Consider the following 17,756-nt stretch of genomic DNA (forward strand, 5'->3'; position numbering starts at 1 on the left):
AAGTACAGAACCCATACATTTACTTTTTTACTGTCCTCTACTGAGAGGCTTTGATTTCCTAAACCTTATAAACCTTTACTCAAATATAACCACTTTTGGGTTTCACCCGTAACTTTTCGCGCATGCGTGGTATTGAGTAACAGTGGCACGATGGCTGCGGACAGTGCCTTGCTGCTGTCTCTGGTAGAGGAATATGTCTCGGGATTACAGGACAGCAAGGCCAAAGATACAGCAACAGGTTAATGAGACTTGATATTTCTCTTGACATCTTCCCATAGTAGTTCTTTGGTAAGAGATGGCTGTTGAGTCCTCTGAGCTACAGCTTCAGGGATGCGCAACACAGCATGATGTTAACTAGCTAACTTAGCGCCAGAACATCCTGTGTGATGTTACAACCTCAAAATAAGACACGGACACGAATTGTAACACTGATCGGTTAATTTTTTATAAAACCGATACACAGTAAATGTATCGTTGGCGTTTCATTGTGTTGTCATTCCACTTATAATGTTAATATTGATGCTATAGCAGTGTGGTTGGGTTGAATGCATGCTGCTTGCTAGCTGCTGTGTTTTGTCCATATCTATGGTCCATATAGCATCCTGTCACTGAACTCTGTACCTTTGAACTGCTGCTAGTTAATCTGTCCTTAGCTCTTTGAGATAGCTTGGTTATGTTTATGAGTTAAACTTTCTATCATCTCTGTGCTCATAGCGTCAATTCACTTAGCTTTGCTTTGTGTTCAGGTGTAAGAGATGGACAGTTCACAGTCCTGCAGCTGGTGGAGGCTCTGGGGTAAGATATCTGCATTTTAAATACATACACAGCAATGACAAACAAAACAAAAGCATGACTTAACGATGATTCAAGTTTCCCCATCAATTTAATAAAGTCTTATGTTAGTTGCACTACCAGTCAAAAGTTTAGAAACACCTTCTCATTCAAGGGTTTGTAGTTGTTTTAATTATCTTAAATACTGACACAAACTATGAAAGAACATATATGGAATTATTTAATGAACAAAAAAATGTTAAACAAAGCAGAATATGTTTTATATTTTAGATTCTGTAAAGTAGCCCCCTTTTTCCTTCATGACAGCTTTGCACACTCTTGGTATTCTCTCAGTCTGCTTCATGAAGTGGTCTCCTGGAATGGTTTCTAATTGATGATAATTAACATTGCTGTGTATTTTCCTGCTATAGACTCAGTCTGACCAGCTCTCAGCCTCACACACGGGCCAGAGGAGTCCAGCTTCTCTCTGAAGTTCTACACGAGTGCTATGAAGGTCTTACAGAGGCAGAAGGTAAAGCTTCTCTTTGTTTAATTTAAATACACTGATAGTTTGAAAAAATTCTATTTTTGTGCAATAATGGCAGGAAGGACTGAAAGAGAGAGAGGATGGTGTTCACATGCAGCATGTACATGTAGAGAGTTATATTTTATAAATCTGTTTCCTGTCTTTGCTCTCCACAGTGGAAGTTCTCCTTGCCTTCTATGAAAACCGTCTGAAGGACCATTACGTCATTACACCGCCTGTTTACAAGGGCTCAGAGCGCTGGTTAGTGTCCGTCTGTGTTTGATTCTTCAGTGACAATATTAGAAACTCCCTGGATAATATGAACAGACTGTAGATTGAGCAGGATAGTTTTTTTTGGCAGGTTTGAGATTCATTTAGAGAAGTTACAGACATGGTGGAGACGACACTTATTGGTGTTTATGATTGTTTTTTTTCCCCAGACAAAATGCAAAGCGTTGCCTCCTGGCTCAGCTGTGTCAATGCTGAGATCTTGTTCCAGGATGTTCATGTTCAGGTGAGACTGTGCTTTGTATTAGAATACAGATATTAATGTTATTTACCCTGGAGTAAGTGTGCTATTGCAAGATGTAGAGGTCGACCAACTACTGATTGTCTTTACCGGCATTTAATTATACAGACGGCCAATAAAATGAATTGATTAAAAAGAGCACTGCTTTAGCTCGACTGCCAGTGTGTCTTTCCCTCTGGGTCTGTTTCCACTCGCCAGTCTCGGTGCTTTTCAACACCAAAAACATTCCCCGGGAACTTTGAACTTTTTGAGGATCTTTGCATGTTTGACATGTTAGTAACATGTCAAAAACATCCATAAGTGTTTAATGATAATCTAAGGAAGTTTGTTAGGGATGAATCCAACTGAAAGTCGCCATTTAACAGGGTCGCTCTTTAAACCGAAACATCAGTCGATCTCTGACATGCCTTTTAAAATATGCCTTGTTGCTTTATGTTGAGCATTTCAGGCGTTTTCAATCAAATTTTCCACTCGTGCTTGTCTCCTTCCAAGTGTGATTCAACAAATCAATTTTCAATGTCATTAAACAAGTTTAAAAACAGCTCAAGCTGAATCTCCTCCATGCTAGCAGTCTAACTGTAATGTATCACATGACAATGCAGGCCGGTTTGTTGCCTTCTATGGCTTCATGTTTGTTGTATGGCCCTTGCCTTTTATTACTGCCTTTAACTCCAGGCCTCAGGCTACAGTGGAAACGCAGACAACAATGGGTCACAGGAACCATTTAGTCCAAAAGCACCCTCTGTGTTACCAAGTGTCCCACCCACAACACTATCTAATTGGCTAGACATCACACGACTAGGTGACATAATTTTACTGTAAGTGTGACTTTATAGGATGTTTTGATTAAACATTTTCTAAAGGCATTTAAACAAAGACTTATGTTGGAGTTTATGATAAATCCAAATCCTACACATTTTTAGACAGTTTCTAATTTTTACTGTCATTCATCGGTTCCAGTTAACGGCTATCGATTTCAACTAGAAATGATCGGTATCAGTATAGACTTTGAAAAACCAGCATCTGTCGACCCCTAATAAGATGAGTACGAGGGTTCAAAGTCAGGGACATATTTCAGTTTTATCCTAAAGGTACATCGTTGCATTTTTTAGAGCTGTTATTTATAGAAGGAAAAGTCAACTTATCAACAGAAAGTAGAATAAAACATGTCATGATTAGTTTTTATTTGCTGAGACTTTAGTGTAATGTTAACTTGCACTATGCATCTAACCATCTCTTGTACTCTGATGTGTGCATGGCCACATCCGTGCTCATTTAACCACATATAGTTCCTGTTTCCTCCGTGTTATTTAACTTCTGTTTTATACTATCTTTTTAAAGTTTTACTTCATAAACTTAACATGTTTTTAATTTGTGGGTAAAACGCTGATGTTTGTTTTTCCCCAGTCACTGATGCTGACAGAGAGAGCTTGTGTCTACACCATGCTCATCAACCTCATGGAGAGCCGAGAGGCCGGTAAGAGAACTCAAAGCAGCTCGGAGGGAGGAGTGAGGTGCTAACAGTTCCTAGTAATGACAGAGAGTTTGACTGGGTGTGATGAAGACATACTGTAGGTGAATCAAAACTACAAAGAGTGAGTTGTAACACCTTCAAACCTTTGTCTGGAAGCTGAGTTTCTTTGCACAGACAAACCGTGAAGAATGCAAATACAGAGGTGACGATTCAGGATTCACGTGCCCACACCTCTGTCTCTTTGTTTTGTAGTATAGAAGTAGTGGTTGTATGAAAACAATGGTCCTCTGTATGTCTGGCAGTTCATTCAAGGAGAATCATTTATATGAAAATGATGGCTCTAGTGCCTGGTGAATCCCCAGAGACGTAATGTTGATTTGATTTTTGATTGATGTCTTTTTTCATGTAAAAGTAAAATAGAAAAAAAAAAAGTAAAAGATCAATAAGTAAAAAAGAAGAAATAGTTATACAAAAAAACCCAAATCAATCCGTTCCATTAGCAAGCACTGAAACAACATCTTGACAAACATCTGAACAATCTTTTCTTGCAATGTTAGCTTGTTGCTGGTGATACATTTATGTCAGTTACATACATACTGAATTTCCCTTCAGGATTAATAAAGTACTATCTATCTATCTATCTATCTATCTATCTATCTATCTATCTATCTATCTATCTATCTCTATCTATCTATCTATCTATCTATCTATCAGAAAGTAAATACTTGTGTGCGGTGTGATACTTGCATCTCATTAAGTGATCAGAGTAATATATTTCTATCAGACTTCTCACTAAACCGTGTGTTGCTGTTTGACATTTCCACAGAGCTGAAGGGTTTGGGAGCAGACTTTGTGTTTGGTTTCGTCCAATCAATGGACGGCGAGAGAGATCCTCGAAACCTCCTGTTAGCCTTCCAGATAGCCAACAACATCATCCACAGAGGTTATGATCTAGGTGAGAGCTCACACAAATGCACATGCAGCATCTTTCTCTCTTTTTTCTTTTCACTCTGTCTCTCTGTCTTCACTAATTCTTCTACGGTTCAAACATGCTTTGATTTTTTTAATTTCCTGTCTGTCGCCTCAGGTAAATTCACAGAGGAGCTGTTCGAGGTGACGTCCTGCTATTTTCCCATCGACTTCTCCCCCGTAAGTCCCTGTTTACTCAGCTGCTCGTATCTGAGAACTGACGAAAGCAGAGAAGGCAGCAGACATAAATGTCATCACTGACTTCCTGTGACCTCAGTGAAACAATAACACAGAGTCTGTCTGCTCATCGGCTCACGCATATTTCCCCATTACATGACGGAGGAGCACAGCTCGGGAGCAAACAAGCTACAGTGCTACTAACGTTATGTGGGACAGTTCTGTGACATTAGGATGAACGTTACCCCACACGATGACAGTGAAACACTTTCAAATATAATGCAGAGATAGCTCAGTGTTTTGTGTGTGTAACATCATTCGTATGTATTGATGGATTATAGGGAAGAATAGCCTGACTATATCTCTGCACTATAGAATTTCTTAGTGTCTACAGTGCAGACACAAAAGAGAACTTCAAAAAATGTGAGGGTGTGGGTATTATTTCAGTCGGTTTAATAAGCCTCTGTGTCTCTTCTTGCCATCCTTAATCCCTCATAATCGTCTCCCACCCACCCCAGCCTCCCCAACGACCCCCACGGCATCACTAGAGAGGAACTCATCGAGACACTGAGGAGCGTTCTCACAGGGACGCCCAAATTTGCTGAGGTACAACTCTTAGTTTTCTACGATATCTGATTTTTCAATCTGAGCAGATTTCAAAAACATGCATTTTCTTTGAGGCCTTAAAGTAAGTTTATTATGTGTATCTGTTACAGTTTCTGTTACCTCTCATTATTGAGAAGCTGGACTCGGATGTTCAGAGCGCGAAGCTGGACTCTCTGCACACTCTGGTGAGAAATGTCATCTATTTTCTAACAAGTGCCTCTAACCTTATCAGTGGTCTGTTTTTTTTCTGATATTTAAATATTTGACTCCAAAGTTCTCATGTTCTCCGCTGCAGCACATCTGTAGATGTGTGTGATATACAGCTGTTATTGTAAAGCTTCTCAGTCAATCATTACAAACCCCAGAGGAGCAGTGTGTAACTTCTGAAGGTGATGCAAGGTGCTGTGTGTTTTTCAGACTGCGTGTGTGTCACAATATGAACACAAGGACCTGGGAGAGTTCCTGGAGGGACTTTGGACGTCACTGCGCAGGAGAGGTAAAAAACTAGTAGTGATTTTAATTTGATTGATTAGAGTTTGTGGGTCAAACTTAATAAAAGAAAAAAAAACATTGAACAACTCTCAGAGTTTCTTTAGAGTTGGCCCTTTACTTTAGTGCTATGGCTGACAATTTTTTTTTTTTTAAATTTTTTACTCACATTCATTAGTGACAATCAGGTATTAAGGATTCATTTTGTTTTTCCTTAAACACAGGAACACATAAAATAAAATGGTACTGAAAGTAAAACAAGACTATAATCCCCCCCACCCCCCATCCATCCTGGAACACAGGATATCACTCCTGTCTTTGTTTTCTTTCTATGTAGTGTCCGGCAAAGTTTGAAGTTTACGTAAATACATCAATATTGGATCCCAGATGCTGTGAAATTTGTTCCTAGACCCCCTCTGAATATTTAATTTTTTCTCATTGTATGAAGTGCAATAAGTCACTCAGGAAGAGGGACACCTTGGGTGGGCTCGGTTACTTCCAATGCAGAAGTATTCTTCTTCGTGCAAGCAGTGTTTTAAAAGCAATAATGACTTATGTCTTCTTCTCAATCTTCTTCTGCATGTCTTCCCTCTCCATCTACTCCCCACGTTGCCTGTCTCTCTTCAGCTGTCCTGTTGAATAAAGGCAAAAATGCCTGAAAGTAAATCTTAAAAGTGTTGTATATATAACTGATAAATGATTCATCAGAGATGAGAACATAGTTAAAAGATTCTGAAGGAAGTTACCCGAAACAGAGTTCTTTATTTGACGAAAGAGAAAGAAACGTCAACAAAACAAAGTGAAGTCTGGCCTGCTGCGGATAATCATCAGTGTTTCTCTTGTCCTCTCATGATGTGATGTCCTTCAGGCACTGGAAACACATTTGAAAATACAATTCATTCACAGAGTTTTCTTAACAAACTCTCCAGCTTCTCTTAAACTTGACCAAGTCAACACTGAATGTAAACTCCTCACAGTGAAACTACAGAAGAGATTTATAAATCCTGCTCCCCTCTTGTGTTTCTCTGCAGGTGTTTCAGACGTCTAGTGAGAAGATTGAGTCTGCCGGCCTCGCCGCTTTAACCGCAATCACTTCCTGTCTGTCTCGCTCCTGTCCTCAACTCTGACTCTGAAGACTCCCTCTGCACCTTCCTGGATCTCGTTCTCAAAGGTGAAAGGCTGCAGAACCCATCTCCATCTTTCAATGAATGCCACACTTTATGAGAAGGAGGAATGAGCTCTATTTATTGATGTAGTTTATTTCTGCCTGTCACAAAACAGCTGTAGAAACTGATGCTTCACATATAGAGATTATAGCTATTGCTAGTTTCCAAATCCTGTCCCTAGTGTGGCTTTTAGTTTGTTAAAGAAGAAAGAAGGATTTCAAGATTACATAGAATAACATGTATACAGTAACAATAGTGGTAGAAAATAAAAGAAGAGCAGAGGTGTGTGTTTTTAGATTGTTACATAAAATTACAACAAATTGGGTAGATAATTATAGAAGACTTAAAAAATGGCTGTAACATTCAGAAATGAGCTGAAAGAAGGAAACATTATTTATAAAATGTAAAGTTGGGTGATTCAGGCAGACCGACAAAAAGAGCTGAAGTCAGTGTAAGATTTAGAGACTGCTGAAAGAATACTGTATGTCAGATGTAGTGGTGGGGGGGGGTCTTCCTGCCATGTTTCTCTGCTAGCGTTTGGCAGGAAATTATACCATAGTGACTTCTTTAATTTGAACCAGCTGCTTGTATAGATAACATGATGTTCACAGCGCTCTGTCTACTTAGAGGATGTTAGTTTACTGCTATAATCTAAATGTAAGGGAACCAAAGCAACCAATTCAGACTTTTTTTTGAGTCCAATAACAGTTTGGATATTTGAGACATAAAGTGAACATTTTGGCTGAGGTATGATTGTAAATAATTTGATTCTTAATGTCGCAACGACTGAAAGATATCTTCAGAAATCCTGGAATTTGCTTTAATGTGCTGAAAAGGCCAGTGAAAAAAAAAACTTAGACCTTGACACTCATGAGTATTTTACAGTAAGTTGCTCTTAATCCTGATATCCTCTCTACAACAGTGTTTTTGCATTTTCTCAACACTCAGTAAGAAGCCTGGTTGTTTTCTTTTTTACTGAACGTGTGATGTTGTTCCAGATTGCAAACATCACCTGTGTGAGCCGGACCTGAAGCTTGTGTGGCCCAGTGCCAAGCTGCTGCAGGCCGCCTGCAGCGCCTCCAATAGGGCCAGCCACATCGTTACAGCTGCAGTCATGCCTTCTCTACTTGAGCAATACACGAGCCGAACAGAGGGTAGATGAGGAAACAACACTAGCAAAGTTTTTGTGTCAGTTTAATGAGGGGCGTGTTGTAACATCTGGAACATATTTCTGAGCTGAGTGGCTGATTATGATCTGTGTAAAACATGACTGGTTTCTGTGCAGTGTTCTCACAGGCGGACGTTACTGGAGGTTGTGCAGAGATTCATCCAGTCAGTGAGAGCCAGTCAGTCTGCTGAGAAAGGCAAGTGTTCTTTTATTCTCCAGGGGATTAAGTTCCTCTGTGTGTCACGTCCTTTCTTGCAGCTGTGTCTTGTTTCCCACCAAAATGAAAGTTATCTTACATTTACACTAAATATGATCTGTTTGCTAATCTCTTCGTCCTTTGTTGATGTAATTATATTCAAAGTTATGGGTAGCAAAGCTCACCTGCTTCCTGTCATCACTGGCACCAGAGAGTCTGTTGAGTCTCTGCATTGAGTCTTTGTGTGGTTAGACGTCAATTGTTTGTTTGTGTTTTTAATCAGTTTGTTTCTTTGATTTTCCTCCAACCACTCCAGAAGAGAGCGTGTTTGTCACCTTCCGTCCCTCCCTGTGCAGCATGGTCTTTCAGCACTTTCAGAGAGTAACTCCAACCTGCAGATCACAGCCACCTCAGTGCTCACTTCATTAGCACAACAAACAGGTGAATCACAACTGACTCCTACACTCACAACTCACAGCTCACAGCAGAGAGATGTTTCAAATATAACAAACCTGCTGCCTCCCTCAGGTCTGCTGCTGGACTCTGACATTGAGCTGGCTTTGGATCACCTGAGCAAACTGCTGCTGACGGAGGAGGACGACAGAGTCAGGTCAGCTTCCGTCTCTTTGTCTCCATTCAGCACAAAAAAAGAATGGAGATGATTTGGTTTTGATTAACGGCTGAGCATTGATTAACTCCTGTGTGTGCTTGATTGTGTTTGTGCCTGTGCCTTCAGTCTTGCTGTGGTGGAGTGCTCTGGAGCCTTAGCAGAGCTGCACCCAGCAGCCTTTATCACCAAACTGATCCCAAGACTAAAGAAGGAGATGTTTTTTGGTATGTGAAAATCATAGACTTAAATAACGGATGTTGTTTGATGGCGTTTGACACTAATCAACAGACGTACTGCTTTAATATTAGAGAGAAAATAAAACTGGCCTAAGGCATTCATCAGGGTTAATACGTGTGAAATAAGCCCCAAAGATTAGTTCCTCTCCAGTGTTGTTTTTCCTTGATTTGACATTTCAACATGAGCTCTGCAGATGCCATGAACATACCTCACAAACCTTTTCCTCTCCCTCACTAAGATCCCATGGATCAAGACAACAACAGAGCGGAATCTGAGCAGCATTCCCTTCAGCAGTGCGCAAGCGGTGTTTGTCTGCACTTGCTGCAATGTCCATCCAGGCCAGTGTTGTCCAGGAGAGCACACCTGTCATTTTAGAGGTGCTCAGCTCAGCACACGAAGGTAATCTGTCCAGAGAGAAGACTTCTGACTTAGAAGTCAGCCATCTTTCCTCTCTATCATCTAATATGTTTCATGAGTTGTCTTGTGGCATACGTGGCATTGCATGCAGTGAAATGTGTTCTTAAAAAAGCTGAAATTTGCAGGCATTGTCTCACAACCCTATCTAATGACAGAATAATGTCAAAAGGCACAGATGTATTCCAGATGTAAGTGAGTGTCATGTCTTATACTTTCAGGTAGTGTTAGTTTCTCAGTGGAGGAGGTGGTGTTGGCCTGCAGCAGCCTCCAGAGGATAGCAGAGCAGGTTCAGGACACTGAGGAGACGGGACGATGCTTCCATGACATCATCATCCCGCGCCTGCTGTCGCTGGCACTCCAAGCTGCTCTGCAGGGTGAGCAGATAAATATAGTTTCTTCTTATGACTAATCTCTGCCTTAGTTTTGAGTCACAGCTCACCAACACAGTCTTACTCAGAAGGTCTCATTTTTAAATGTAGTTGTACGTTTCAGGAAACTTTATGCAAACACAAAGCAAACTAATTTACCCGACTGATACTGCTAAATTCAACTTTTTGTGCTGAAATGAAACTTTTGAGGGGATCCAGTTGGCCTCTGGGTTAAAGCCCACAGCCCATATACAGAGTCTCTGTTGCAACAATCGCTGGTTTGACTCTCAGCCATGTCCCTTTCCTGAGTATCACCCCCTACACTGTAATCCCCATATTTATTATCTTTCATCAGCCATCCTATCAATAAAAGCAAAAATGCCCTTTTTATTAATTAAAACCTTTATTGAGACCTCTTTTTTCACTGAGGCATGGGATCTCATTTTCAAGATAGACATGTCTTGGGTAAACACAAACATAACACTGACACTGAGTAACAGATGTGCAACACAAAGAACTTGTGGATTAAAACTACAACTTTTAATTACTGGCAGACAAGTTATATAATGCAAAACACAAGACCATGAAACAGATGTGTTTGATGTGTATGTCACTTTAAACTGACTTTAAACTGAACTTGTATGAATGTTTTAATAGGTGAGGGGTCACCTGGTCATCGTAGTCCTCTCCTTGAGGAGTCGGTCCTGTCTGCCATGGTTCCTGTCATCAGCACTTCATGCTCGAGGCTGCAGCCCCCGTAAGTACAATCTCTTGTTTGTCCTGAAACTTTTCAACCTTGAACTCACCTCATGAAGTAAATCTGAAAACTGTTTGCCAAAATAATGATGTGAAATGATTAGGCTGAATTAATCGAAGCGAGCTGGTAAATGGTAACAGACGTGTGATAGAAACAATGTTATCACATAAGTCTATTCTCGTTATTTTGATAGCTGTTCCAAAGCTGAAGCCCTTTGAAATATGTGTTCAACCCTAATGAAGTTGCCTTTACTTGTAAAGTTTTTTATTATGAAATTTCAAATCCATCCTGAAACGTCTTTTTGTTATAAAACCGTAAACACACTGCTCCTTCCTGTCTGAGTCACTGTTTCTGATTCCACTCAGCCTCTCTGATTCGTCTTTTGCAAACCGCTGTCAGATTATATTTCCTGAGCGTTGTGTGGTTTCCTTCTTGTGTCTTCAGGTTGGCAGAACAGACGGCATCGAAGGCCGTCGCACTCTTCTTGAACGGTGACGTTTCCTCTTTGCCCAACAACTCCTTCCCTTCACACATCCAGTTGCTCAAGGTATCTATGCACATGAATTTGAGCAAACGGGTGCTTGGATGTGTATGCAGATGTGTATAAAAATACACAACAAAGGTAGTTATTGAGGTATGTGATGTTTCCTCAGAAGCAGCAGGGGGACTCATGGAGCCAGTCTCAGCTGGTCTGCCTGCTCATGGGATGTGTGTGTTCGTTACCTCGAGGTGTAAGTCTCAGCTACAACACCTGATTCTACTTTGACTTCAATTCTTGATAATAAATACAACAACAGCTGTTTCTGTTAGTATTGCTTTATTTTAAGTGTTGTATGTGTCACACAGGTGGAGGTGCCTCAGATAGAGCAGCTGCTGTCAGAGCTGGAGGAGATGAGCTGCACCTGCAGTCACCCTCTGTCGTACACCTCGGCTGCGAAGTGCTTCGCTGGCCTGGTTAATAAAAGGCCACCAGGTCAGTTTGTGTCTGTAAACTGTCTAATATCAGGTTTCCCTCCATCACTCGGAGCTTCACTTCTAACCTGTCTGGGGTCTTCTTCAGGTGACGACCTCGACAGCCTCATTCAGAGAACCATGAAGAGAGTGTGCACTGAGCTGGACTCTACATCTTCATCCACACACACCCAGGCGTTCACTCTCATGACCTGGGTAAGAGTTACTTTGTTTTTCATATGATGGCTCAATGATGATTGCTTGAGTGTGATCTCACATTCAATAAAATAAACAGAGAAGCAGCAAAGCAGTAAAGATGCTCTTGTTACAGGTTTCCAAGGCTCTGCTTCTCAGATACCATCCTCTGTCTACAGCACTGACTGACAAGGTAACAACACAACACAACACAACACAACACAACACAACACAACACAACACAACACAACACAACACAACACAACACAACACAACACAACACAACACAACACAACACAACACAACACAACACACACTATCCTATTTGTTGCTCTGATTCTGCACTGCACACAAGCAGCTACATGGCAGTATTACTGTATTGTATGCTTTTAAGAAAGACGTGTAAAGAAACAGGAAATAAGGGCGACGCTGTCAAAGCAGTTTTTTCAGACTTATGGTTTTGACTTCCTTCCCCTGTGTGTTTGAAGCTCTTCTCTATGCTCGATGATGCTGACCTGGGTCCAATGGCTGCTGATAGCTTTTCGCTGCTGATGAGCGACACTGTGGACATCCTGAACCGTGGTTGCCACGCTGATGTTCGCATCATGTACCGCCAGCGCTTCTTCAGCGAGAATTCCGCCAAACTTGTGAAGGGCTTCAACGCTGCACCGCAAGGTACACTCAACTCAACTCAACTCAACTTATTTATAAAGCACTTTAAGAACAACAGCAGCTGGACACAAAGTGCTGTACAGAAACATAATGGATAAAAACAAACAATAAAATCATAAAATCAATAAGAACAATAAGATAAAATAAAGTTAAACAATAAAAAATTAAAAATAAAAAGGCACTAAAACAAGAGCAGGGTCTTATGCTGAGTCGAAAGCCAGGAATAAAAATGGGTTTTAAGACAAGTTTTAAAAGTGGATAGTGAGGGGGCTTGTCTGACGGCTAAAGGAAGATCGTTCCACAGTTTGGGAGCAGCGACAGAAAAAGCCCTATCCCCCTGAGCTTCCGCTTGGACCTCGGTACCTCCAGGAGCAGCTGATAAGCTGACCTGACGCACCGAGCAGGGGCGTAGAGATGGATCAGCTCAGAGACGTAGGGCGGGGCGAGACCATTTAAAGATTTAAAAACAAATAAAATAATCTTAAAATGGACTCTAAAATGGAGGGAGGCTAAAATGGGCGTTATGTGCTCCCTCTTACGTGCTTCAGTTAAGAGGCGAGCGGCTGCATTCTGAACCAACTGGGGACGTGCAAGGGAGGACTGACTGATTCCTAAATAAAGTGCATTGCAGTAATCCAGCCGGATGTGACAAAGGCATGGATTACTGTTTTTAAGTGCTGTCTTGCAAGGAAAGGCTTCACCTTTGCCAGCTGCCTAATGTGAAAAAAACTGGACTTTACTATAGAGCTGATCTGCTGATCCATCTTAAAATCACTGTCCATCTTAAAACCCAAGTTTGAGACTTTCGACTTAAAATAGACGGCCAAAGGGCCCAAACACCAAAGGGAGTTCACAAGGGCCACTGGGACCAAACACCATTACTTCTGTCTTTTTTCAACCAGGGCTCAGATTTAGCCCTGAGTTTCACAGCTTTTAATGGAGCCACAGAGTCCAGTGTGGTCAGACAGGAGGAGTCAAACCAAGAGCTAAGCTCCTCTGTGTTACCAGACACAGGGTAGGCACAGAGCTGATCAAAAGCCACAGAGAACCGACCAGCAGTAAAAGGGTTAAGAATCCTCCGTCTCTGAACAGGGGCGCGAGATTCAGAGACAGCACAGGAGAAATCAACATCAAACAGTACAGGCATATGATCCAAAAACACATTGTCACAAATCTCCACGTTTGACACTTATAAACCATGTGAGAGGACGAGGTTTAAGGTGTGTCCACGTTCATGTGTGGGACTAGACACACACTGCACCAGGTTAAAAGAGTCAATGAGGCTTAAAAAATCCTTTACCAGCGGCTTATCAGGACAGCACACATGAAGATTAAAATCCCCAACAAAAAGGGCACGGTCATATTTGGGCATGAGCTCAGCCAGAAATTGAGAAAAATCACTGACAAAGTCCTTATTGTATTTGGGGGGTCGGTAAATAACAGCGCACAGCACCGGGTCGGAGCGACCCACTTCAAACATAGTCACCTCCAAACTTACGAAGGAGGATGAGTCGACGCACTGCTTGCATTTAAAGACATGTTTATAAACCGCCGCCGTTCCTCCACCACGACCCGACATCCGCAGGGAGCTAAAATAAGAACAGCCGGCAGGTAAAAGTTTGACCAAAGTGCTACAGTCACCTACACAGTCATAGTGCCACTGAATAGAGAGGTTTATTATTGATACGCTTTTTACAGCTTTTTATTGGAGCATCTCTGACTGTCTCTAATAGAATTCCAAACTGCTCACGAGCTTGAATGCATTAACCTGGTATTGAACTATGAGGGAAATTTCTCAAAAAAAAAAAAAAAAAAAGTTATTGCCTATTTATTTATTTTTTTCACTTTTCTTTGCTGTTTCATCACACATAGTTGCTGTTGGTTTTAGTAACTACTGCATATTGATTTTATTCGTCCTGTCTCACCCTACAGAGAAGAAGCCTAACTACCTGAAGGCTCTGTCCAACATAGTCAACAACCTGCCCAAGCAGGTTCAGATCTCTGAGCTCCCCGCGGTGAGTAAGGAATAAACTAATGTGGCTGCAAGTTAATTTTCAAATATCTAAAAAATGAAATGTAACAACTTAATCTATAGTCCTGAAAAGCTGTTGAATATTAATGCACAATTTTTCCTCTAGCTGTTGACTCTGCTGCTGGAGGCCTTGTCGTGTCCAGACCAGGGTGTCCAGCTGTCCACTCTGTCCTGTCTGGAGCCTGTTCTTGCTGACCCTCCGCCCGCTCTCATCCAGCAGCTCGAGGCTTTGGTGAACAGGCTGCTAGCTCTCAACTCCAGTCCTGCCATGGTTAGTGAGATTTCTCACCTCATTTTTTCTGCACAAATAGCTATTTTATTATTTGATGATTGTAACCAGATTAAGGTCAACTGTTGATTGTTGGTGTACTTGAAGCTAGAGCAAAATCATCATCTTAATTGAGTAGCAGTAATGTGGTATGGAGTAATAACTAATGTATGTGCACTTCATGAAGGTACTTATAAACTCATAAAACAGTTGGAGTGAACAGTGTCTTAATAAGTCAGATGAAGCTGCATGTTATAAAGGCTGAATATGTTGATTAGTCAGAGCTCTAACCATGTTGTGTTTGTGTCTTGTAGAACGTCAGAATCGTCACGTTACGGTGCATCCAAGCTGTGTCCCACTTCCCTGAACATGAGGTAAAACTTCTAATGTCAGTGTTGAAAATAGTGTTGAACTCTTTATTTGAATCTCTGCTGAACTTTTGTATTTAAAAAAGTTATTACAAATCACATTGGCAGATTATATGAATGTATTCCAAGAGGATCTCTCCTCCCTCCTTCCTCTGTTTGTGTGTCTTTAACCTGTATTTAATGTAGATGAGATTGTCCCCCCCCCCCCCCAAAAAAAAAACAACTTTTCAAGAGTTGGATCAGTTACCCTGGAACTTAATTTAGACCCTGCAACTTCCGCAAAGGGTTTCTAATTCCCCTGGAAAATTCCTGCACTCAAAAAGCAGCTTTAGTCATCGATATATTTTAGAAAATCTTCCCACTTTCACAGGGCTGGACAGGCTTGACAGCTGAGAGCTGACAGCCTCATTTGCATAAAACATGAGGGTGATCAGCACCTGCGGGAGAGGGACAGAGCTGTGTTTCTGTCTGACATCTGCTGTAGTTAAAGAGAGAGCTCTTTCAGTAATTCAAACAGGGCTAACTTGCCAGAACAAAACCTTAGAACGGCCTTCTGTCTGAGAAGTTTCCCATCATGGATTACTCTCTCATCATCATGACCTTTCATTAATCATCCAGTACAAAGACGCTCCACCACCATATTTTTAGTATAAGTTCTGTGATCATTTCTTCTATTTGAATACTTTAAACAGGCTGAAGGTCTGACCTTCTAAACGTGAGCCTGATCTGTCCCAGGTACTAAAGTTACACCCAGGTGTAACACAAACATGGAGTAAGTCGAACTGGTGCAAAGGGCCTAACTTCAGGTCAGTTTTGACCTTAAGCTTTTAGTCAGACATACGGTTACACCCAGTTATTTGTCCTCATGCCCTGATGTGTGCATTGAGCTATGAAATTTATGATTTCTTCTCCAGGATCCTCCAACATGGAATTTCTAGGAACTATAGATTAGGTTGAATACACTGTTTATGTGAGAAATATGTCAAGATCAAGGCCAGTTTAACATATCAACATTTTGTAACATGATTTATTTCTGTTCCAGATCTTACCATTTCGTGCCAGAGTGCTGCGAGCTCTGGCTCGACCTCTGGACGATAAGAAGAGGCTGGTGAGGAGGGAGGCTGTTAAGGCTAGAGGAGAGTGGTAAGAAATGGAGACTGCTGTTAAAAGGAACATTTTTAAAGGATATTGAAGTTGTTAGAATCCAGAATTGTAGTCTATTGTGGACTTTGATAGGTGAGACTATCCCACAAAGATGGGTTATGTTCTTTTATACATACCTCTATTCAGAGAGTTAAACTGTCAGATGAACATGCTTTGTACATTTATTGTAGGTTTTCTACAACAAGGTATCTCATTTCTGTTTTAGGTTCCTGTTAGGAAGTCCTGGAGGAAGGTGATTTTTTTTCCTTCAACCCAACCAACCCCCCTTATCCTCCCTTGAGCTCCCTAGATCTTCCTGGATGGACACAGATCTGGAAAGGTCTAACACAAGGATCAAACCAAGGATCAAAGCTGTGCAGTCTCACAGCAGCTTTTTCCTCCCTGTCCTCTTTTTGTTGCTCTTCCAGCATCCCTCCATCGTCCTACTCACAGCTTTCCTCTTCTTCCTGAATTTTCTTCGTAACTGACCTTATAAACGCACAAACACGAGTAAGTGGAGCGGTGACTAAGTTAAAAGAGTGGAAATGACCAGTTTGTTTTAATATGTACCATGCCTTATTTATGAAGGGATCTCTTTTGCCACGCATTAGAGGAAATATGTCATTGGGTTGCATGTTCTTGTTTATGCTTTTAACAATATGATTTAAAGTGCAGTTTCAATCACAAAACAATGTCTGTCAGAAGAGTCCAAAGTTCATCTTCTAGGTTTGCTCCTCTGTGAGGTCATTAGCTCCAAATCCATCCCCTCCGGAGGTCTGACAAAAATCACACATCAAACAGAGATCAGAAAGAAATAAAGGATAGTGTTCGGTAGTGTTGATGATGATTACTTGAAAAAAAATTAAAAATTAAAATCTCACTTAATTATCATTATCAGCTTTGTTTTTTTCATATAACTAATAAGATTCTAACAAAACATTTAGATTGAGCATCAAAGGTAAAGTTTTTGAAGTTGTAAAATTCCTCATGGCTTCCGTTAAATATTCTTCAAATGTGTCCAGTTATAAATGAAGAGAGTTAACACTGTACATACATTAGTTGTTGACTAAAGATGACGGGTGGTCACCTCTGCTGACGTAGCAACATGTTCTTTCTTTTTATTTGATGAACATTTTGGAAGTTTTACGCTGCAGGACATATCAGAGATCTCCACTCCAGCACAGGTCAACATGTGGACATACAGCAGCACTGACCCCAGCAGGCTCCGACACTCTTTATCGTTATGTCTGTGTGAATGTGTAACTGAGCAGTAATGTCTTAACCAACCACAGCAGGGTGTTTGATTCGTGCTATTCTGGTGTGCCAGGTGGGTGGAGTCGTCGTGATGTGGGAGTATGTGAATGTTTCAGTGGGAAATGAGTGGAGCACTTCTACATGTCCCTCACCTCCACTGACAGTTTGAAGATAATGAAGTGTCTATGCTGAATTAAGATTATACGTGACGTGAATTACGAGTCAAACATCTTCCTTTTACTCAGTGTATGAGCAAATATTGATGCTTTACCATAGGTATTACATTTCAGTGAGGTGACTGACTTTGGACCTCACGTCAACATATGCCAAGGAAAAAGACAACATTGAAAATGTCTAACTTTAAAATAATGTCATTAAAATCTTCTTTATAATTAAAAAGCTGTTTTCATTGT

The 17,756-nt window shown here is 41.0% G+C and overlaps 1 protein-coding gene across 1 annotated transcript; it reads left to right on the forward strand.

Annotated features, from left to right (window-relative positions):
* The first annotated feature begins 110 nt into the window (after positions 1-110).
* mms19 (MMS19 homolog, cytosolic iron-sulfur assembly component) lies at positions 111-17,742 on the forward strand. The gene is given in 36 exon segments (XM_034707981.1): positions 111-238; positions 747-795; positions 1,203-1,303; positions 1,474-1,562; positions 1,738-1,783; positions 1,786-1,811; positions 3,234-3,303; positions 4,127-4,255; positions 4,388-4,449; positions 4,907-4,911; positions 4,965-5,052; positions 5,163-5,237; positions 5,470-5,559; positions 6,573-6,653; positions 6,655-6,712; positions 7,706-7,860; positions 7,993-8,071; positions 8,388-8,435; positions 8,438-8,512; positions 8,600-8,681; positions 8,808-8,905; positions 9,157-9,201; positions 9,204-9,317; positions 9,554-9,709; positions 10,361-10,460; positions 10,905-11,007; positions 11,114-11,191; positions 11,307-11,433; positions 11,521-11,627; positions 11,743-11,799; positions 12,095-12,281; positions 14,211-14,293; positions 14,417-14,581; positions 14,893-14,952; positions 15,989-16,089; positions 16,316-17,742. Coding segments are annotated over 36 exon segments (3,108 nt in total). The 5' UTR covers positions 111-150; the 3' UTR covers positions 16,347-17,742.
* Positions 17,743-17,756: the final 14 nt, after the last annotated feature.

This window comes from Notolabrus celidotus, chromosome 18 (assembly GCF_009762535.1).
Source record: "Notolabrus celidotus isolate fNotCel1 chromosome 18, fNotCel1.pri, whole genome shotgun sequence".
NCBI classification, from domain to species: Eukaryota; Metazoa; Chordata; class Actinopteri; order Labriformes; family Labridae; genus Notolabrus; species Notolabrus celidotus.